General features: G+C 42.9%; 5 protein-coding genes and 3 non-coding genes across 13 annotated transcripts in view; 5 read left to right on the forward strand and 3 right to left on the reverse strand.

Moving 5' to 3' along the window:
• Window positions 1-145, reverse strand: part of PBRM1 (polybromo 1) — a 117,487-nt gene extending 117,342 nt beyond the window's left edge. For both annotated transcript variants that reach the window (XM_049640633.1, XM_049640632.1), the window contains exon 1: window positions 10-145. The gene's annotated coding sequence lies outside the window, so the exon portion shown is untranslated. The remainder of the gene's footprint in view (window positions 1-9) is intronic.
• Window positions 146-194: 49 nt separating this feature from the next.
• Window positions 195-6,973, forward strand: GNL3 (G protein nucleolar 3). Its single transcript, XM_049640677.1, has 15 exons — window positions 195-372; window positions 1,001-1,059; window positions 1,413-1,550; window positions 1,667-1,780; window positions 2,007-2,090; window positions 3,075-3,207; window positions 3,950-4,062; window positions 4,296-4,419; window positions 4,837-4,924; window positions 5,374-5,548; window positions 5,679-5,821; window positions 5,905-6,041; window positions 6,127-6,302; window positions 6,596-6,659; window positions 6,741-6,973. The coding sequence occupies exons 1-15, from the start codon at window positions 360-362 to the stop codon at window positions 6,821-6,823; spliced, it is 1,644 nt and encodes a 547-aa protein (XP_049496634.1). The 5' UTR covers window positions 195-359; the 3' UTR covers window positions 6,824-6,973.
• Window positions 3,247-3,323, forward strand: LOC125931160 (small nucleolar RNA SNORD19). The gene has a single exon (XR_007460410.1). It is a non-coding gene; the product is annotated as a small nucleolar RNA SNORD19 (small nucleolar RNA).
• On the forward strand, window positions 4,109-4,190 carry LOC125931169 (small nucleolar RNA SNORD19B). The gene has a single exon (XR_007460419.1). It is a non-coding gene; the product is annotated as a small nucleolar RNA SNORD19B (small nucleolar RNA).
• Window positions 5,237-5,315, forward strand: LOC125931161 (small nucleolar RNA SNORD69). The gene has a single exon (XR_007460411.1). It is a non-coding gene; the product is annotated as a small nucleolar RNA SNORD69 (small nucleolar RNA).
• GLT8D1 (glycosyltransferase 8 domain containing 1) lies at window positions 5,981-19,373 on the reverse strand. Of its 3 annotated transcripts, none has more exons than XM_049640680.1 (10): window positions 19,111-19,248; window positions 14,481-14,534; window positions 14,297-14,395; window positions 11,985-12,198; window positions 9,624-9,741; window positions 9,044-9,128; window positions 8,744-8,856; window positions 8,018-8,184; window positions 7,785-7,897; window positions 5,981-6,176 (listed from the first exon to the last, which is right to left on the reverse strand). In XM_049640680.1, exons 2-10 carry the CDS (start codon window positions 14,494-14,496, stop codon window positions 6,130-6,132), a joined length of 972 nt encoding a protein of 323 aa, XP_049496637.1. In that variant the 5' UTR covers window positions 14,497-14,534; window positions 19,111-19,248; the 3' UTR covers window positions 5,981-6,129. The 3 variants fall into 3 exon arrangements, with proteins under 3 accessions (XP_049496637.1, XP_049496636.1, XP_049496635.1); XM_049640679.1 differs by lacking the exons at window positions 5,981-6,176; window positions 19,111-19,248 and adding exons at window positions 7,096-7,616; window positions 19,293-19,373; XM_049640678.1 differs by lacking the exon at window positions 5,981-6,176 and adding an exon at window positions 7,096-7,616.
• A 107-nt stretch (window positions 19,374-19,480) lies between these two features.
• Window positions 19,481-21,290, forward strand: SPCS1 (signal peptidase complex subunit 1). Its single transcript, XM_049640681.1, has 4 exons — window positions 19,481-19,811; window positions 20,118-20,177; window positions 20,283-20,369; window positions 20,874-21,290. The coding sequence occupies exons 1-4, from the start codon at window positions 19,596-19,598 to the stop codon at window positions 20,997-20,999; spliced, it is 489 nt and encodes a 162-aa protein (XP_049496638.1). The 5' UTR covers window positions 19,481-19,595; the 3' UTR covers window positions 21,000-21,290.
• The window catches only part of NEK4 (NIMA related kinase 4), a 50,602-nt gene continuing 49,140 nt past the window's right edge, over window positions 20,996-22,457 (reverse strand). For 2 of the 3 annotated variants that reach the window (XM_049640671.1, XM_049640670.1), the window contains one exon: window positions 20,996-21,525. In XM_049640671.1, coding sequence (XP_049496628.1) covers window positions 21,493-21,525 — 33 coding nt within the window. In that variant the 3' untranslated portion in view covers window positions 20,996-21,492. The remainder of the gene's footprint in view (window positions 21,526-22,457) is intronic. The other variant, XM_049640675.1, reaches the window with a different exon arrangement.

Here is a 22,457-nt window from a genome sequence, read left to right on the forward strand (position 1 = left end):
CGGCCTTACCCAGCCGCTTCGCCGTCTGCAGCCCCGGCCGCGGTCGCCGACCGCCACGCCCCGCCCCGTGGCCGCCACGGCTGCTGCTATTGCTCCTCCGGCTGCGGCCGCTGCCGTCGCTCCAGCACCCGCCGCCCTCACCACCCTCACCCCTCCCGGTGCCGCCGCAAAACCAGTCCCGCGGCCGCCAAGCGAACCCGGCTCCGCACGACACTGCGTGCGCGCGCACGCGGGCGGACGGCGGCGCTGTTTACGGCGGTAGCGTCAGTGCGTGTTGCTCGCGCTTGTCCGCAGTTCACACGTGGCTGTGTCGGAGGCGCGTTGTAGCTTCTGCCGCTGCTTCCTTTCCCGCTACCAGGATGAAGCGACCGAGTGAGTGGGGTCGGGAAGCGGGTATGGAGGGGCTTCTGTCTCTGTTGGCCGATGCACCACCAGGGCGCTCCTCTGCGGGAATGGGAGAGCCTGCGGGTAGGCCGTCGCGCTGGTCCCTGGTAGTAGAACCAAGAGCGGGAAGGCCCCACGTTAACCGTGGGCCTGTTCTGTTGTACGAAACGAAGACAAAAGTGGAGACTAGGCAAGGAAACTGAGTCTGAACCATGTTTCGGGCCCGGAGTTTTCCCTTCCATGACCACGTTCAGTCTGGCCCTGGTGAGGTCCGAGAGCCGCCTCTGAAACCCACTGTTTGCTCCTAACTTGTAATTCATGGTGTTTGACCAGAAGTGGCTGCTGTTTGGGGTCTCATGTGCTCCTGTGCGCAACCCGTCTATATGAGAAGAGTGGGAGCAAGGAAGCTGGGCTCTGCTCCGGACCTGTTGAGTCTACTTTTCTAGGATTTTAGAGTGGTGTATGTTTATTATCCGCCACATATGATACTTAAATTAAGTTTGAGAGTTAATTAACTACTTAATAGGAAAAGGGATATGATTCTAGAGCACAGTCACTAAAAACGAAACAAATTGATCATTTGTGCCTGATCCTTTTGTGACCGGTTTCTTTGTAGAGTTAAAGAAAGCAAGTAAACGCATGACCTGCCATAAGCGGTATAAAATCCAAAAAAAGGTAAGTCCAGTGCTTAGGAGAACTGTATTAAGTATAATCCTAACGTGATTTCTGCTCCACCTCTCCTCCACTAGGAGGTCTGGATTAATAGGATTTCACCTCATGAAACTGAAGTTAAATAGACTGTCCATGGGTACAAGTTCTTAGGCATCAGGAATATGGCTGTGGGAAAGTGCAGTAATTTGGTGATAAGAAAGTCTGTAAACTCTGATCAGTATGTTAACCCTTTCAGAGAATCTTCTGGTGACATTTTTTTTTGCTACAGCTTTTCTAGGTTATTTAACAGGCATAACTAACTTTAGCCAGATTGGCTAGTAAATTTCATAAACTAATAAAAATTTTTATTATGATAGGTTCGAGAGCACCATCGAAAATTGAGGAAGGAGGCCAAAAAACAGGGTCGCAGAAAGCCTAGAAAAGACCCAGGAGTTCCAAACAGTGCTCCCTTTAAAGAGGCTCTTCTTCGGGAAGCTGAGCTAAGGAAACAGCGAGTAAGATATGTTAGCTGAAACTTTGAACAAGTGATGTGTGGGTATGTGTATTTTTTGAAAGTAAAGTAATACCAAGTTGCTTTGGCTCACCCTTTTCTCTTATGACTTGGATACAGCTTGAAGAACTAAAACAGCAGCAGAAACTCGATAGGCAGAAAGAACAGGAAAAGAAAAGGAAACTTGAAACTAACCCTGGTGTTAAGGCATCTAACTTGGAACCTGTGAACGAGGTATGATCAAGTGTCTTTGTGAATGAGAGTTCTATTGTAGAAGCAAAAGTACAGACTTAGGGCAGGGGCTGTTGTACCTCCTGGGCAGAAAAAGACCATTCTCACTCTGTTTTACCTATAGAAGTAACAATTGCAGTGCTCCTAATTAGCCATGGAAAGTGGAGAAAGACGTTACAACTGAACTGCTAATTTTGTGTCTTTTTTCCTTTGTTTTTTTATCTTGTAGGAATTTGGGCAGCTTAAAGCTAAGAACAAAGCCAAGGCAGGCAAACAGAATCCAAAGAAGTTGTATTGTCAGGAACTTAAAAAGGTATTTTAGTCTAGGCTAGTGTGTAAAAATGGTAATGAGGTTGGAAAAGACTAGAGTCATTCTTTTTTCCTGTTACCAACCCTGAAAAGGTGGAAGTGGAATTCACTTGAGCTAGAAAAATTTTTCAGAAAGTTGGCTTATCCTATTTGTTTATTGTGGCTTATTCTATTTACAGCCTTTTCTGTTTAGCTAAAGGAAATATTCTTGTGTTTTAAATTTTTTGCACAGGAACAGTTTCCTATGAGCATGATTTACAAAAGTGGTACTTTGTGTTAAAGTAACATGATGATATAGCACATTTTAAAATAGAGTAAAACATGGGGTGCTTAGGTGACTCATTCAGTTAAGCATCCATGGTTGTTCCAGCTCAGGTCATGATCTCATGGTTCGTGCGATTGAGTCCCACATCCATGTTGTTAGCATGGAGCCTGCTTAGGATTTTCTCTCCCTCTCTCTCTGCCCCTCCCCCAACATGTGGGCACTTGCACTCTCAAAAATAAAACTTTTAGAGAAAAATACATTATAGCAAGCAGTGTGGAAAAAGTCTTTAAAATACTCTTGTTGGAAGTATTGTGTGACCTCCTAAGTGAAGGAGGTCAAGGGAGTGTTTTGGCATAGCTGCTCCCCAGAACTCCCATCCCCAATGCCCATTTTCCTAAGCTCACTCCCCTCTGTGAATAGAACATGACTGCTGCTCAGCAGTCTTGGCAGGGCCACAGGGGCCTATCAAACTACATAATTCACTATGGGAGGGTAATATGTTCAAGACAGTGGGGTATTTCCACTTTGATGAGAGACCAGAGGCTGCCAAGCAAACTTGTGTTTCACTTTCCTATGAGAAATGATATGTGAACATCCTTCATGCCAAAGTGAAGACAAAAGATCCAACTTTGAGTTGCAAAGTGGAAAACGCCAGTATACTTGTATGGAGGGTGTTGCCAGACAGAGTAAGGGATGCTCCTCTGATAGTTTCTGCCTTGACAGGTGATTGAAGCCTCAGATGTTGTGCTGGAGGTGTTGGATGCCAGAGATCCTCTTGGTTGCAGGTGTCCCCAGGTAGAAGAGGCCATTGTCCAGGGTGGACAGAAAAAGCTGGTACTTGTATTAAATAAATCAGGTGAGCAAAAGGGATGTTTTACGTTCCATATGCACTAGTGAGGTATGAGGAAAACATGTGAGCAGTCTGATTTTTACTGAGGACTGTTAAGATCCAACTCTGATCTCAGTAAAGCCAGTGCATATGGTCTTGTTGCCAAAGACCGTGCTGGGCAATGGGGTGGAGGTATTTTCTATGAGAGATCAATTGGTTTCAACTTTCTTTTTGACATTCATTACTTAGCACTTTGTCTTATTCAAGAGTGTAGGCTTCTGTACATAGCTTACTGTGCAGTATATTTCACATAGGAAGAGATGGCAGTATGACAGTATTTATGTGAAGTGCAGGTACGTACGGGTTTGAGCATCAGGGCCAGGAAAACCCAGAACAGAGACTTGGGAAGCAGAAAGTAATATTGGGATCCACAGTTACTGCTGGGGCCAGTAAACATGGCTGATATGTGAGAGTAAATTTTGGAAACATAGCCCTAGAGTTAGTAGGGTAATGATCTACAGGTTGACTTAATTCTGAAAGGGTGAGTAGTACAGAGGAGAATTGAAGAAATATAGAGGTATAGATACCAAAATCTGTTGAGATAAGGGCAGCATAGTGGGGAGCTTACCCTCTCCCCATCTTCCACTTAAATCTTTTGGAAAAAACTGAAGAGACAAACCAGAGTGAAATCCAGTTTATCAGATAGTGCATATTCCTATCAACAAAATTACCAAATTGGAGTATGTGTCTTATTCCTAATTCCTATTAGATTTGGTACCAAAGGAGAATTTGGAGAACTGGCTAAATTATTTGAAGAAGGAATTACCAACAGTGGTGTTCAGAGCCTCAACAAATCTGAAGGACAAGGGCAAGATAATCAAGGTACTCTTCACTGTTAGTGGTGGGAAGTATGGTTCTTTCAGATTTTGGATGGCTGAAATATGATGAGTGTACAAAATCTTGATTAAAAAATGAGAACTCATAAGATCCAACTCTGATTTCATCCAGAGATAATCTGAAAGATAATAGTGTGATTTTAATAGCTGGGTTCTGGAACCAGATTGCTTGGGTTTTATCTGGTGAGTTATCAGAAGTAAACTTGGAATTTTATTTAGCATTTGAAGTTAAAGAAGAGAGCTCCATTCAAAAATGAAGTCTGTGTTGGGAAAGAAGGCCTTTGGAAGCTTCTTAGAAGTTTTCAGGAGACTTACGGCAAAGCCATTCGGGTTGGAGTAATTGGTGAGTTTCAGTTCAACACATCTTACGTATTACCTCTTAAGTGCCGAGAATTTTTCCATGTTAACTGTGTGGGGTTGGTGCTTAATAAAGGGCTTGTTCAAACATTAGCTTCTTGCCCATTTCAGATGCACACAAAGAAACGTTAATTGCTGCCTATTTCAGTCTTTTGCCAGATGTGCACTGTAGGAAGTTGGCTTCTGAAAGCTCCCTAGTTTATTTGAATTAATCCTCCTACCCTTGATTTCTTGTGCAAGAAATGAAGATGCTAAGATTTGTCTTAGTGTTGAAATGAAGACACTCAGATCCAACTCTGATCTTGCTCTAAACATCAGGCAAACCTAAAATAAGGCAGTGGAAATTTGGTAATTACCAATATAATACATAATGCCTTTTGTTCTGTGGATTTCCCATTTGTAGGTTTCCCAAATGTGGGGAAAAGCAGCATCATCAATAGCTTGAAACAAGAACGGATATGTAATGTTGGTGTATCCATGGGGCTGACAAGGTAAAAGTGAGTTCTTAACATAATTATAATATTTTATCATAGATGAGTCAATATTTTGTTTTCAATAGCTTAAGGAAGACCATTCTTTCTTTAGAGGTGTCAGTGAAAGGAACAGGGTTAGGTTAGTGCTAGGTTTAGGGAAGAATGGATTAGAGTGGAATAGCTCACATCTAGTTTGAAAGACAAGCAAATAGATTGAGGGGAGGGGAAATCTTTATGGCAGAGGAAACAGCATGCATTTAGGTCAACATATAGGCTATAGTGTAGTGTTTCTTTTTAGAAGTAGATGGAGCACCGTTAGGGTTTCAGAAAAACACGAAGCGAATGATGATAAACTGGATCTGACAGACTGTGTGCTGAGTTTGTTCAATCCAACCCTGAGCTTCGCGTTGTCTCTCATCCTTCAGGTAAACCAGTGCTCCCATCAGTTACCATCCCTCTTGTTCTAGGTGCATGCAGGTTGTCACCTTGGACAAACAGATCACAGTCATAGACAGTCCAAGCTGCATCGTGTCTCCGCTTAACTCTGCCAGCACACTTGCTCTGAGGAGTCCAGCGAGTATTGAAATGGTGAAACCAGTAGAGGCCGCTAGCGCCATCTTGTCCCAGGCTGATGCTCGACAGGTATAAGAACCTCTTCCCTTGAGCTCCATTTTCTCTTTCATCATAAGCATTTAAGTGGGAGATTTTTCAAGGCTTTTTACACTGTATCAGATGAATGAAATTTTCAGTTTTCCTTTTTTTTTTCCTTAAGGTAGTACTGAAATTTACTGTCCCAGACTTTAAGAATCCTCTGGAATTTTTTACATTGCTTGCTCAGAGAAGAGGACTGCACCAAAAAGGTGGAAGCCCAAATGTAGAAGGTGCAGCCAAACTGATGTGGTCTGAGTGGACAGGGTAAGACTCCTTTCTCTTGGCATTTTGAGGACCACATGGAATGAAGACCCCTGGTTTTTGACAAATCTTGTTTTTAATACTAGTGCCTCCTTAGGTTACTATTGCCATCCCCCTACATCCTGGACTCCTTCTCCACATTTTAATGAGGGCATCATGACAGACATGAAACAGGGCTTTAATCTGGAAGAATTGGAAAAGAACAATGCACACAGCATACACAGTAAGCAAGGCTTGTGTTTGCTCTCTTCGTTGGCTGACAGGGCAGTAAAAGGTCTCTGTTTACATGGACTGTGTTCCTTCCCTAGGCATCAGGGGCCCTCGTTCAGCCAGGAGCATCCTTTTCCAGTCTTCAGGTCTAACAAATGGAATAATAGAAGAAAAGGACATTCCTGAAGAACTGCCAAGACAGAAACAGCAGGAGGAGGGGGAGGACCACAACAACCTTGACAGTGACCAGGAAAGTGTTGATGAAGAAGCTGATGTAAGTATGTTGCACACAAGTTGCTTAAGCTTGAGTGCATTTTTTAGCATTAATAATGTTTAACAAATGGGAAAGGGATGAAAGTAGAAATTAAACAGTTCATGATAGACTACCAAAAAAAAAAAAAAAAACCAAGAAAAAAACCTAAGATTTAGTATTTAAGGTTTGCAATCATTAGTCTTAATTTTGTGTGTCTCATTACAAGTACCTTCAGAGTCTTTCCAGATGTGCAGTTACTTAGATTAATGAGCAGACAAGGGTTACTAATCTTGCACTGCTTCTTTGTCCCACAGGAAGAGAGCTTAGCCATGGTCCCGGCGGAAGAGACGTGGGCACTGCCTGAAGAGTCTCAAGCAGGTGGGTTGGTGGAGGGATTTACCAATAACAAAGCGGCATGGTATGGAATTTTAACCTTAACTTTTCTTTTCTCCAATATAGATGAGTCAGCACAATCTTACATCTCAGATAAAATGGCTGAAGAGGAAGATGATGCTTATGACTTCAGTACAGACTATGTGTAACAACCTTGTCTTTTTAGAAGGTGTTTGTTGGGTTTTGTGGTTTGTTTGTTTTTTTTTTACATTTTGAGCAGACTGCTGAGCTGTTCTATTGTGTGTGATGTATAGTTTGTTGCTGTATGCCATAAGCCGTGTAAATTTTGTAAATATATATCATGGTACACTCATTCTTTAAAAATGAGGCAATTATAAAGTGTCTGAATTCTATAGCAGCACCACTCTCTTAACAACTGGGTAGAAGTATAATCACCTGGAAGCAAACCATCAGACACCTATTGAAAAATGTAGGTTTCACTTTATTAACAGATCAGACCACAGGTTAATATTACAAAATTAAAACCAAGCAGTAGTGTTGAACTAGCCGTACCATCCCTGTCAGTCCTTCAGTATGGCAGTAAGCAAACATTTGGTAAGGCAGATGGAGACATTTATAGCCTATCTGGGAAGCTGACTGCTAAACAGGGTAGTTCATCCTCTTTACCCAGCTGAAATGTCCCTCTTTCCATGGGTTGCTGCAGATAGGCATTGAAGCCTTGCAACTGTTAATTCCCACACATACTGTCTTCCAGGATTTCCTGAGAAATGCTTATAGCATAAATTATGTTTTATTTTGTATTTGAGATCTCCATATGTCTTCGGATCAGGCTGAATTTGCCTGTGGGGTCTGGAATATACCATTTTTCCCAGACATCAGAATAGGAAGCAGTTCTTCCCCATGGCTTAAAGTGACCATTCCAATGAAGTAACTTGGCAGCCTTTACAAACTGGGGTGAATATCGTTTTCCAGCACTGGAACCTTACATTGAGAAAAAAAGAGCCAAATGATTGTACCTAGTACTAGTCAGAAATAAGAATGCTACATCAAACTCCAGAAAACTTAAAGGGAACTGGATATATCCCATCCCTGAGGAAAGACACTTAAATTCTTTATTAGTTAGGCCTTTGGTTAATTTTTTCAACTTACCGAGGTGGCGGACATTCCACATGGGGTCAATTGTAGAGTGCTGTTGATAAAATACGATCAACAGAGGTGGTGTTGTGGTGCTGCCAGCCAGTGTTCTGCTGTATAGTCCCTCTCTTGGGGGGACAAATGACAAATGTAAACTGTTAGTGGAGAATCCTTAAAAATTCCTCTTAAACAAGACCACCCGGGTTGAAATAAGCATCTTTACAGCATGGTCAGCTATATATACTTACTCTACGTTGAGTTTCATCCATTTTTCCAGCTGGTTGGTTATATTCTGTCTTTTCCATTCTGTCAAGTTTGCAACAAAAACTCCAGGATTAAATGAGCAGGTGCTGGCTTTCATGGAAAGTTTACGAATTCTTTCTTTTTTATAGTCAAGATAGCCAATGTAATTATACTAAAACACAAATGGGATATATAGTAGGTTTATTGCTTCAAACAGAATAGATGTAACTGATAGCCAGTTAAAAAAAAAAAAAAACCTGCTTATTAAACTCAGATTATTAGCAAAGGGGCTCTGTGTAAAGCAATGAAAAGTGACATTTGGGGGATGCCTGGGTGGCTTGGTCAGTTAAGCATCCAACTCTTGATCTTGGTTCAGGTCATACGGAGCCTGCTTGGGATGCTCTCTCTCTCTCCCTGCCCTTCCTGCACACATGTGCCCATGCTCTCTCTTCCCCCTCTCCAATAAACATTTTTAACAAAAACAGTGACATTTCGGATTCCAAATTAACAATAGGAACCTAGAATAAACCTACTAAGCCAGATGTTCAAGGAGAATCAGGTTGTTAAAATCATGAACCAATCCACAGAAAAGCGGCCTTGAATTTGGGGATGAACTGGGGAATGGGAAATGTAGCAAAAAGTAAAGGGCCCCTTGATTTTGCTGCCTCTCCCCATTACCCTGCAGTATAGAGAGTGGCGTGTCTATGTAAGATCTTGAATAAGTACTTTACCTGGTTCCCTGCTCCACGGATGACAACTTTGGTGGAGGCTGAGTCACAATCTTCTGAAAATGCAGCTGCATGCCCTGGCTTCAGTGGTGTATTGTAAAGGGTAAGAATATCCCCTGAAACAGACAAGGTGTAAGATTTAGATTTACTTTTTTTTTTCTTTTAAGATTTACACTTTGAGTTGCCTCAAGATGCCCACTCCTCCCACTTAGGATGACCTTTTATAAGATACCATAAATAAAACAATTGCTACCGCCCACACTCTGGATAGAGAACAGCACTAATGGTGACAGTCTTTGGTACCTTGCACAATTACATCATCATCCATATATATGGCCTTCTTTGCACTGGGAACCAGAATTGGCAAGTAGAACCTTGCGAAGGTTAACTGGGAAAGGAAAAAGAAAGAGCCATTGGCACAGGATTCATCAGTGACTATGCCTTTATTAGAAACTCCCAGAGTGCTCTCAGTACCCATGCAGGAGAAGACCGCTAAAGGTCTCTCAGAACTGCCCAACCTTGATCCCCAGGGAACCATACCCAGTTACCCAAGTATTCCAATCACTTCCTAACACAGTGGACTCCTGAAGAACTTGGGGTTTAGGGGCACTGGCCCCCTGCACAAAAATCCACATACAACTTTTAAGTCTCCCAAAACTTAATAGCCTACTGTTGACCTTACCTATAACAGTCCATACATCTGGTATACATACTATATGCTGTATTAGAATAACGTAAGCTAGGGAAAAATGTTAAAATCGTAAGAACAAACATTTATAGTACTGTATCGAAAAAAATCTGCATATAGGTGGACGCATGCAGTTCAAACCTGTGTTCGAGTCCACCAAACTCCCAAGTACAAATAAGGATGTATGGAACTCACTGGTTTTATGGATTCCCCCTGGTCAGGATCCTCCTTGACTTTCCCTTCCAAAAGTTTAGTGTCAAAATCCACAATTTTGTACCTGATGCTTTTCAAGGTACTGCTGCTGAGCCAGGACCTGATGAAAATAAAGCACCGAATTTGTTTTAAATAACCATGTCCTTGGGGCGCCTGGGTGGCTCAGTCGGTTAAGCACCCAACTTTGGCTCAGGTCATGATCTTGCGGTTGATGGGTTCGAGCCCCGCATTGGGCTCCGTGCTCACAGCTCGGAGCCTGGCGGCTGCTTTGGATTCTGTGTGTGTGTCTCTCTCTCTGCCCCTCCCCTACTTGCACTCTCTCTCTCTCAAAAATAGATAAACATTAAAGAAAAATTTTTAAATAACCATGTCCCCAGGAACTCCTGGGTGGCTCAGTCAGTTAAGTGTCCAACTTCAGCTCAGGTCACAATCTCACGTCATGGTTCGTTAGGTGTGCTAACAGCTCAGAGCTTGGAGCCCACTTCAGATTCTGTGTCTCCCTCACTTTCTGCCCCTCCCACACATGTGCGTGCGCGTGCTCTCTTTCAAAAATAAACATTAAAAAAAAATTTTTTTTTTAATTTTTTTTTTTTTTAACGTTTATTTATTTTTGAGACAGAGAGAGACAGAGCATGAACGGGGGAGGGTCAGAGAGAGGGAGACACAGAATCTGAAACAGGCTCCAGGCTCCGAGCTGACAGCACAGAGCCCGACGCAGGGCTTGAACTCACGGACCGTAAGATCATGACCTGAGCCGAAGTCGGCCGCTTAACCAACTGAGCCACCCAGGCGCCCCTAAAAAATTTTTTTAAATAAGTAACTATGTCCCCAAACTATATAGCCTTCTCTGTCTTCCAATGAGGGCATAATGTAGTTTAAGAGAAACCCTGGGGACCATATAGATGTCTTCAAGCCTCTTCTATGAGCCTTGGTTTCCTCATCTACGTGAAGGTATGCCCATCAAAGTCCCTGCCTGAACCAAGATTCTGTGGTGATGGACAGTGCTCCCACCAGGCTCACATTCAGGATCAGTGCTGGAGAGAAACCAGTTGAGAACATCCCATCATCACACGGACCAATCAACTCTTGTTTCTCCAAATACGTGGTGAAGAAAAGTCAAAATATGATGGCAGTGAAAGCTAATTGTCGACAAAACTGGTAGTCAGCCTGTTCTTTTAGACTCATTAATTCACTGTAATGACTAATTCCTCCACCAGTGTCTAAGGTACTAACTCTAAGAAAGTCTGTGTTCTGTAAATAACTGCACATTTTTCCTGTAGTCTCTGCTAGTGCAGTATTTCTACATTATTTTAGATGGTTTTGGACTTTTTATTTACTTTTTTAAAGTTTATTTTTGAGACCGAGAGAGAGACAGAGCATGAGCAAGGGAGGGGCAGAGAGAGAGAGGGAGACCCAAAATCTAAAGCAGGCTCCAGGCTCTGAGCTGTCAGCACAGAGCCGGAGGCAGGGCTTGAACCCACGAGCCACGAGATTGTGACCTGAGCCAAAGTCAGACACTCAACAAACTGAGCCACCCAAGCGCCCCTTGGAGTCCTTAAAATATAGGAAAAATAATAACAACTTTCACAAACTAAACAGGAACTATGGAGAAAGTCACAAGGACAGAAATGTTTTAGAACAGTGACAACTGTTAGCCTATTAAATAAGATGTTTCTTTGAATATCATAAATCTGAATTCAGAGCATTTTCAAGATCTGGATGACTTTATCAGATTAGGATTCTTTGATTAATCACAATTACAGTAAGGAACGTTTACTGACTATTATGTTCTTAATGTTTTTTTATATATTCTCATTTTCAACACAATAATCCTCTAAGTTGGACATTTTCACCCCATACTTAGAGATGAGGAAATGGGCTCCCAGGGGTTAAGTAATTCTCCCCAATCACTGGGCCAGGATCCGGATTCTCATCTATATGCTCACTTCACCACACCACCTTGCCATCGTTCCCCTGACCCATCCCACTCTAGAACTAACTACTCAGGGTGTGTCCATGAGATAAGGAACTTGTAACAGAATGTAAATCAACATATTGCTTCCTTCACTGAGAAACTATTACTAAAAAAAACCCTTGATTTAATAATGTGTGTATGACAGAATTAATTTACATCTTGGTACAAATTCCTTATATTCTTTGTCCTACCACAGGGATGTGTTTATGATACAATCACATGGAAAAACCTCTCATGTGCAGTTTTTATGTGGTATGATCTCAATTGTATAGAAGTATACACATATGGAAAAAAACATTCCTGGACTGGCAGCTGGCCTGTTCTAGAGCATCCTCTAGAAGCAGAATCATCAGGCAAGCAGAACTCACCGGAGATGGTCTGCTGTACCATTGAGCGTAACAATGTAAAACATCACATTGGAGCGAGTGTTGTGCTGAATGCTGTTTATGGCTGCAATGGCCCCCCCGAGCCTATCTTCAGATGCAGCGATGACCACAGGAATCTCCTCTTGTCTCCCGTCTACAGCTTGTCGGGGAACATTTGGGACAAAGTCTATGGGCTGAAACCCCACAATTCCTGAATCTGCAAAGAACACACACAAGGAAAGTATTGTGATACAAAACCTCATAAGCTTTTGATCTAGAGCCCAAGACATGATAAGAGGTAAGGTGAGGATTATACTTACTTCATTCTCCCCCCATTACAACATGAGGCAGATAGCCCAGAAACTCTGTGTTTTCCTATGTGTGACAAGGCTTTTGGAAAAGTAGAAACATTAAAAAAAATATTGGTGGACTGAATTCTGATACATTACTGGTGGGAATACAATAGAATCTTTCCAGAATGTCTTTTTAGCAATTTGTATCAAGAACCTTAAACAGGTACATGATCTCTGACCCAGTAATTCCCCTTGCCTCTCTTAAGTACAAATCTGAGAGGTAATCCAAAGTCACAAGTGTGTTTATAATTGTGAAAACCTAGAAACTGACTAAACCATTTTTTTCTTTTTTTAAAAAAAAATTTTTTTTTTTTAACGTTTATTTATTTTTGAGACAGAGAGAGACAGAGCATGAGCAGGGGAGGGTCAGAGAGAGAGGGAGACACAGAATCTGAAACGGGCTCCAGGCTCTGAGCTGTCAGCACAGAGCCCAACGCAGGGCTTGAACTCACGGACCGTGAGATCATGACCTGAGCTGAAGTCGGCCGCTTAACCGACTGAGCCACCCAGGCGCCCCTAAACCATTTTTTTCCAAACCATGAACTGTGTCCCATAAATACGCATGAAATCAATTTAGTGGGTCACAATCAGAATTTGAGTAGAAAAGCAATTCCTGAATTGGAATAGAGCACCAAATCAGAAAAGTATCAGACCACACACCACACACAGCAATTCTAAGTACTGTTTTGTAAACGTTCCTTTTTGCCTTTTACAATATATATTCATTCATTTACATTCATTGGACACTGAGCATCTAATATGTGCTAGGCACTGGGGTCATAGCCATAAGTAAAACACAAATCTCTACCACCACGAAGGGTAGATGGACAATAAGCAAATACACATGTATATTTGGGTGCTATCTATAACATGTTATAGTGGGAATGCCATCAAAAAAAGGCTGAGTCACATTGTTCCAAGACTATTTTTCCTGTGGAAAACAAACTATGTGGCATTAAAATTATATATGAAGAATATCTACCATCATGGTGACTTGCTTCAGATATAATCACATGGAAAAACAGGTCATTGCAGTTTATATATTACATCATCTCATGACAGAAAAAATACATACACAGAAAAAAAAGGCAGGAAGGTACTAAGCCAAAATTTTAGTAATAGCTGTATCTAGGCAATGAAATAATTTTCAATGAAAATTTATTGAGCACCTCCTGTGTACTAGCCATCATCCAACTACATAGGAGATAAAGCAGTGAACAAAGTATTCTCGTGGAGCCTGAATGCTGTTTTCCTTTTTCTAAATGTTCCCACCAAGAACATACATTATGCATACATTATACATATCATACTTACTTGCTTAATGTATGTTGTATGTATATATGTAAATACATACTGTTATTTCAGAGCACTCTGTGAAGGTCAGGCAAAAGCTATTTGTCTTTTCTTGTTCTGGTCAACTAGGGTGGGTAGCAACCGCAAAATGATTTTTGACAAACATCCTGAAACCTCCCAATACTGCAGTAGAGCAATGGAATTATGCAATAAAGTGATTTTTTACATCAGTTAATAAGGCTTTCTGGTTTTGTTTTACTACTATGGTCCCAGTACTACTGTTCCACACGTTAAAGGAAAGAACAGATGAAGGAAAGGAGCCCAATGACACCAGTAAACAGGGCAGGCATCAAGTAGAAGCTTCACATACCTGTCCCCACCTTCTGAAGCCCTCCCCTGCTGCAATGAGCAGACAGTTCCCCTAAGGCCTCTGCTTTGGTGAAAAGGGGTCTGCGGTAAGATCAAACCCTTAGCAAATCTCCACAACAGGGAGGTGGGGGTGGGGCTATAAGAACAAAAGGAGCACCACTACCTTTTCCTAGCAGCTTTTGTAAGGACAAGAAGAAAACTTTATTTTCCTTTAGCCTAGTGTTATAACTTTTAGGATGTGGGACACAGGGAACCCCGGGTCCTCAACAGATGCCAAAACATTAGTAAGGGTTCCCATACCTGAAACCTCATTCCTTAGCAAACTGCTCAGGCCGAGAAAGTTATGGTGCAAAACCAGTAGGAAGAGAACAACAACCAGGACCAGGACGATGATGTTTACTGAAACAAAGAGGAAAAGCCTGCATTACATCTCTTTACCTTTTGAGCAGCTATAAAAACAAGAAAATCTGTAGAAAGAGCATACCTTTACGGAATGACATCTTTCTCTTCTGTCTTATATAAATATTAGTTTTTAACCCTACAAAACAAAAACAAGCCCCCAAAGTCAGCAGGTACATGAGAATGGCCATCGAAATGCCTCAGCATTTTATTTAGATAGAAACAAGAAATGCATACAAGTATTTTCTGCCAGAAGCTCATTCTGAATTAATAGTCTCCAAGAACCCAATTTGGGATCTGAATTTTATATAGTTGTCATGATAATAAAATACTTGCAAATAACCTGGGAGAAATAGATAGCCTTGTATGTTAAATGTCACCAGATGAAAAGCAAAATAAATTCTACCAAGAGGACTACCTGAGGTCTAACCACTATGGAAATGTTCTCCAGGTGAAATTTCTAGTTAAATTAGACATGGACTCTGTTGTCTATAGCCTGAGGTCGGCCTCACTGGCACAAAACGTCCCTGTTCTGAGTTGTATCCCATTCAGCTTTAACTGGAATTAAAGAGAAAAAATTTTCCAACTTCATTTAAAACAAAATTTCATTTAAAGAGAAATTCATTTAAAGAAACATAATTACAAAAATGCACAAAACCCAATTTTGCCGTCAAAATTTGAGACTGCTGTTCTCAAAAATTAAAAATCCCCTAAAAGAAAAATGAGCTTCTTTCCAGGGTTTCATTTCTGTTGGTAACTACTCATCTCTTCCTAAAGTGGTATCCAATACTGTCACTCTGCCTGTGGCTTGTGCTCCCCAGCTCATCTGATGCTTTCACTTAAAAAAAGATTAATAGCCTGGCTGGCTCTGTCAGAAGAGCATGGGGTTGTGAGTTCAAGCCCTGCAATGAGTGTAAAGATTACTTAAAAAATAAATAAAAAAGAAAACTGTAAAATAATAATAATGATCATCCAATGAAAATGAGATTGTGTGTGGAACAAAATTAAATGATGAGATTTCTACAACAATCTCTGGGTAACGTTTCCTTATAAAAACAGGTTTATGCAACCAGGATATTATAATCCTACCTTTGAGACATTTACCATTTTCTACTTCATCTTCCCCCTCATGGAAGCATCTAACATTTACATAAGGCTACTAACTTCACAACGCACCCTGAATTATAGCATATTTCTACATCAAAGTGTGGTGCCTGGGTGGCTCAATTGGTTAAGCATCTGACTTCAGCTCAGGTCATGATCTTACAGCTCATGGGGGTTTAAGCCCCATGTCGGGCTCTGTGCTGACAGCTCAGAGCCTGGATCCTGCTTTGGATTCTGTGTCTCCCTCTCTCTCTGCCCCTCCTCCACTTGTACTCTGTCTCTCAAAAATGAATAAAGATTAAAAAAAATTTTTTTTAATAAAAAAAATTTAAATAATTAAATAAAAGTAAGTTTGAAATAATTTCATCTTAAGTGTGTGCCTATCAGGCACTTGATTTCTCAAGACCTTTGAAAAAAAGAGAAAAAAAAGAAATCTATTGAAGGGTTGTTTTAAGAACTGAGAATCACAGATTAGACTACAAACTGGGGAGAAAATAATTCAGACTCCCAAAGAACAATCTAAAATACGTACACACACACTCTCTCCCTCTCTCCCATTTCTTTCTAGAGCAGTATATATAAAGTACATTATACCAGTGAACTTCTCTAAAGAATGCACGTCATTATATACACTGTGTGCTTTTCACATGGTGGGCTGAGCCTTACCTACAAAAACTGATTGACCAGGAGCCCCGCAGACAAAACTCTAACATCTGCCTGCTTGGAGTCAATTTCCACCACAAATAAAGAGAACCATCTCACTCGAATAAATCTCATTTAACTTAATGATACAAGGGACAGTGTTTTAGCTCAACAACGTCCAGTAAGTTACTTAGAGATAGTATGTGGATTGAGAGGTAATTAGCTAGACACAAGAAAACCACAATCCTGACAGGTACTTGATGTACTTAAATAAACCACCATGGCAGAAACCATTTGCTTCTAAAACTTCCACAGTTATCTCTCTGCCAAATGCTAATTATTATGAAGTATGTCTGATCCATATTTTCTTTCCTATTGCTACTCCTTGTAATGAAACTCACTGATGTGGTTAGAAAGAATTCTCAAAACCTCATGTAGACCCTGGATGTGTAATAGTGGCTATATTTTTTAAGAGTACACAGCTAAGAACAATTTGATCAGCAATATTCAATTTTTCACTAGGGAAGTTAATATTTTGTTTAGAAATTATAAAACCTTCACATTCCCAAATCACTCACAAAACACACACACACAACCAGGACAGGCGTATCCAAAAAAATATGGCTGAAGAAACCTTAGGGAGAAAGAATACCATTTTCTTTTTAACTTGCTAGTTACCGGCATTAGCACCCATTCTTGGCAGATGTACCCACCTTTTCTGCTCTCCCTTTTGTTAATATGTAGTCCCACTTACATATTCCACTTACGCTCTGTAAGCTAATCTCTACTTGTTTCCTTGGCGCAACATCAGCAAACTCACTCCCTGATGGATCACACCCATCAGCATACTATCATGCTCTTGTATCTTTCCAGTTAATTAATTAAAAAAAAAAAAAAAAAAAGACACCACTCCCCTCACCCAGTTGATCCACGGACCCATTTTTCTGCTCCCCTCACTCTAAATGCTTGAAAAAATTTTACCTCTAGCTCTTCCTCATCCTCTTCTTTTAGCCTCCTCCAGGCCAGACTTCTGTCCCTACTGTTCCATTCAAACTCATCTTGTTGAGGTCACCAAAGCCCAAGGTCATTTTTTAAAATGTTTGTTTATTTTGAGAGCGAGAAAGAGAGAGGGAGGGGCAGAAAGAGAGAAAATCCCAAGCAAACTCCACATCCAGCGAGGAGCCCAATACGGAACTCAATCTCACAACTGTATCTCAGGCCAAGGTCATCTTTCTATACTGTTATCCATCCCCCTCAGAGGCCATCAGGAAAGTTCACCACATCCCCTCCTCAATTATGAAATCCTCTCATTTATTATTTTTTTTAATGTTTATTTTTGAGAGACAGAGATAGAGCATGAGCAGGGGAGGGGCAGAGAGCAAGGGAGACACAGAATCTGAAGCAGGGTACAGGCTCTGAGCTGTCAGCACAGAGCCCAATACAGGGGCTCGAACTCAGGAACGGTGAGATCATGACCAGAGCCCAAGTCGCACACTTAACCAACTGAGCTATCCAGGTGCCCTTCATTTCTTTGTTTCTTTATATATGTCTTCTGGGCCTAGAATGTGAGCCCTAATGAGAACAGAGACCCCAATGAAACAAAGTGTTTACTGATGCATCCTCACCATCAAAAAACTCCACTGGTAGTGGGCAGGTGATATTTGTTGAATGATCTTGTAAATAGGAGCATTGGTGGTTCTCAGCTCAGAAAGGGAACACAATCTTTGATAATGGTCATGAAAACACATTTCAACATAAGGAACGACATGGATTCCAGCAGAGATCTCTCTCAAATGGAACCTCACAAGCAATTTCCTTTTTTCATATCTTCATAGCTCAAATACCGTACTGCCTCTATAGCAACTGACACGTTGTAAAGTGCATTTAAAAAGGAGTAAAACGGGGGTGCCTGGTTGGCTCAGTTGCAGGAGCAAGCGACTCTTGACACCAGGCTGTGAGTCTGAGCCCCATTTTGGGTGTAGAGATTTCCTAAATAAATAAATTTTTTAAAAAGGAAGGGGGAGGGTGTAACAGAGGGATATGTCAATTTCTACATACAACAGAAAGTCTATTAAGTCTCTGCCAGGCTGAAAAGTGGAAAAGCACTAAAGATATACATCCACTTTCTCCTACCTCTTCATCTGGCTAACTCCTACTTGGCTTTCAGGACTCGAGGGAGCCTCTCCTCCCCTCCCCCTGCCCCCTTCAAGATGCAGCTGCCCTGAGCTCCCACATCTCCTGGCCCTCCCTATCCAAGAATAAAGCTGGCTGTCATTTATTTCTAGGGTTACACCATTGTCTCCCTTGACACACTCTGGGCTCTAGGAAGGTAAGGACCTGAGGTTGGTCACAGCCGTATCCTAGGCCCACTGCGTGGCAGAGAAAAAGGTACCGCGAAATGTGCTGAATGTATGAATGTGGGCGGCAGCCTGCCCGGGGAAAGCTGAGCATCCCACTGTCTGTGACCCTGACACGCAACACAGCATAGAGGCCAGAGAGCCACCTAGGATTCACAGGCCCAGGTTCCCCAGGAAGGTTTCTCTCCCAAGCGTGGGCACCCCATCTCGCTCAGGGGGTAACAAGGGAGGGCCTAAGTTTTTGAGATAGACACCAGCTTCGAAAGAGAGGCAAAGCGAACCCTTGGCCCCTATAGGGAGGGGCCGGTGCAGCCGGCGAGCGTGTTGGGCGGCCAACCTGGGAGACGCTCCGAATGGAGGTCATCTCTCCATTTCGGTGCAAGGGACGGCGGAGGGGGGGGTCCCCTCTTTGAGAGGATGCCCTTTCTATTGGGCGATGTGGCCTGGGGTACTGCCCTCTAAATTCTAGGGGTCAACACGGCCCCCTTACGCTTAGGGGTGCTAAGGACGGTGTGACGCTCCGTAGGACCTCCCCACCCCCCACGCCCAGAGACCCCCGGTTAGGGCCGGGGCAAGCAGCTCATCTCGGACGCTCCCCGCGGCCGCCCTTACCTGCAGCCAGAGGAGGAGGAGCCACCGTCCGGGCCCCGGCCCGCCCCGCCAGCTCAGCGCCCGCGCGGCAGGCCCGGGGGCCCAGTCCGCCGCCGGGCCGCCCGCCTCCCCTGCACTCCGGACCAAGCCCGCCCGCCTGCTAGTTCTGCGGCCGCGGCGCAGCCCCGACACCTGAAACCCACCCGCCGCTCCGACCGCGGAATCGTGGCGCCGAACAGGCGCGCCGGGCAGCCCCACCGCCCGGGTCCTCGCAGAGAAAAGCCGGTCGCCATGGAGACGGGGCGCGCTCTGGCGGCCGTTAGGCCGCGGGGGCGCTGAGGAGGACCGTTTGGAGGGCCGGGGCCGCGGCTCCCGCCATTACACTACTGACGGCTAACCCCTCCCGGACGCGCGATGCCTCTGCTCGACCGCCACTGTCGCCACCTCAGCCCTCGCGGGCAGTGGGCCGGGCTACAGCTGGCTCCGAAAGCGCAGGTGGCCTAGCGATGGTGCGGGGCGGAGCCTCGGGCCGTTCGGGTCTGTGGGAGACATCCGCTTCCGGGGCCGCAGCCGTCTCATTGCCCGGCTCTGCGGGCCCGCGGTCCTGCACTTGGAACCCGACCCCGGCGCCTACGATCCCTGAGTCGCGCCTGCCTTCGCTCTGCCGCCAGCTTTCTCAGCTAGTCATGCTGGAGCATCTGAGCTCGCTGCCCACGCAAATGGTGAGGGCTCGACCCCAAGCCCCCCCGCCCCGCACGCTTCTCTGGAGCTGGCAGCTCCGGCGGCCCTTGTCTCTTCCCTGAATTGTGCTTCCCGGGTCCCCGTCTCTCTTCGCCCGCGAGGAGCCCCCTGCCCATGCGCCGTTAGGATGCTTCAGTTCTCCGGAAAACCTAGAATTTCATTTCTTGTCCGGTCCTTGGGGAGGCCCCTGATGCCGGGGTTGCCCGGTGCCAAAGCTGTGAGGCCAGAGCAGGAACCACCTCTTCGGTAGTGGAACCAATTCCTGCTTTGCTCTCCTTCGCTTCTAGGATTACAAGGGGCAGAAGCTAGCTGAACAGATGTTTCAGGGAATTATTCTTTTTTCTGCAGTAAGTATTGTTTTTGCATAGTATTCTTTTTCTTCTCCCCCTCCCCCCACCCCCCCCCCCCCCCAACCAGCTTGATTGTATTTAATGTACTTCGTTTGTCTCCAGATAGTTGGATTTATCTACGGGTACGTGGCTGAACAGTTCGGGTGGACTGTGTACATAGTTATGGCCGGATTTGCTTTTTCGTGTTTGGTAAGAAGATTGTGGGTATTTGGATGTTAGTGGCAAGTTTTCTAAATTGGGTTGGTTTGGTTGGAGCTGGTAGTGAGAACCAGCACCAGCTTTTCAAAACCTCCTCTTTTTGCCATCAGTGTTTCACCTTGCTATCTATCACTGGAAAAGTAGAATACCAAATAAGTGGCAGATAAAGTAAGCTGCATAAAAGGATACAGTTTATTTCTTAACAGCAGCTGCTCCAAGCAGTAATCTTAAGGTCAAAACTAGCAGGAATTTCTTAGGGTCTTCACAATGCGCTCTCCTCACTTTTTAGCTTCTAAAGCCTTATGTGTAAACGGTGAGGCTTGTTTGCAATTCTTAAATATCTTATCTGGGTGAATGAGTTTTCACTGGAATGTCAGTTTTGCTGTTGTTTTTTTACCTCTAGTAGCATAGAGGACTTATTTAGGAATATTACACGTAATGCTCTTTTAAACTTTTGATGTTTAATATTGACGGATTTCCTCTGTTCTGGCTCAGTTGACACTTCCTCCATGGCCCATTTATCGCCGGCATCCCCTCAAGTGGTTACCTGTTCAAGATTCAGGCTCCGAAGACAAGAAACCAGGGGAAAGAAAAGTTAAGAGGCATGCTAAAAATAATTAGGGTTTTCATGATTCAGCTTTACTGTTGCACCTGCTTTCGTTTTGTATGAGATGAGCTAAATTGTTTTCGTATCCAAAACATGAGTTGAAACCCATCGCTGCTCCTCCAGCACAGCTGTGTATAGATTTTGTTGTCTTTATATTTCATTTCTAACTCCGTTGGCTTTTGACTTATAATTATTTTAGGCCTTCTCTTCATAATCTTTATCTGAAATGAGAGCAGAAAACACAAGTATGCAAAGTTTCTTTCAGGTCTACAAAAATAATGAATAAATGCCTCATAAAAGTACAATTTGACTGTCAGAGTTTTATAATTCATTATGAGTGGTTAAATCGTTTTAAGGTTTTCAGTTAAAACTCAACACCAGTCTATGTCTAAAGAGTCTTCTGTCCATTGTTGTGAAAGCGAACCTACTAGTAAATGCCAGAGTTAGAAGTTTGTGGTTCTGAAAACATCACTGAGCACCATTTCTATTTTCTGTAGCTGTAAGTTCCTAATACATGTCTTTCTTGACAACACTAAGTGCCTATGAAAAAATGTAGTGTAAATTTGTGGGACGGTCATAGTTTGGTACCACTAAAATAAGGGTGTTGTTAAGCAGAAAAATTTCAATCCATCCTTTACTTGAGGTGGAGCAAAGTGGAAACCTATAAAAACTAAATTCTTTTTAAATTTTCCAGAGGACTGAACAGAAAAATATTCTAAAGGTTTGTGTACAGAATGGAAGTGGGAGAGTTATTGTAGGTAATATTCTATTTCTCAGTACCAGGATACAGGACTTGATAAAATACGTGTTTAAAAAATGAGAACAATGACCTTAATAAACAAAAGTCAGGAAAGCTTAAAGGAAAAAAAAAAAAGAGAGAGAAAATTAAGACCACATAAATAAGACTAAGCATATAAATAAGAGTAATTAATGTGATTTAAAAGTTAGGAGCTCCCAAATAGTGTTAAAAATCAAGTTACCTTGGGGTGCCTGGGTGAACGACTCTTGGTTTCAGCTCAGCTCATGATCTCACAGTTCATAGGTTTGAGCCCCAAGTTGGGCTGGCTCCGTGCTGACAGCATGGAGCCTGCTTGGGATTCTCTGCCCCTCCCGCATGCATAGGCTTTCTCCATCTCAAAATAAATAAACTTAAAAAAAATCAAGTTACCTCCTGTTTTCCAGATGACACCCAAAGGTTGAAAACAGGGAAAAGGATATCTTAGGTGGATGCAAGCAGAAAGGAGGGGTAATTAGAAAGTCATACTTAACATCAGAAATGCGGCAAGGAGGGACATCTGGAGCTGCCAAAATGTGCTGTTCTGAATCATTATACATTAAATAAGACATGAAATTGTATAAAGAAAGAATTTTACATACGTAAGAGTTTGGCAACGCTACCACTGGGTAGGAGACCCAATACTACCTTTCAGATTTTGGTAGATAAGTGGGCATATATTGAAAGGGAAGACTTT

This window comes from Panthera uncia, chromosome A2 (genome assembly GCF_023721935.1).
Source record: "Panthera uncia isolate 11264 chromosome A2, Puncia_PCG_1.0, whole genome shotgun sequence".
In the NCBI taxonomy this organism is placed as follows: Eukaryota; Metazoa; Chordata; class Mammalia; order Carnivora; family Felidae; genus Panthera; species Panthera uncia.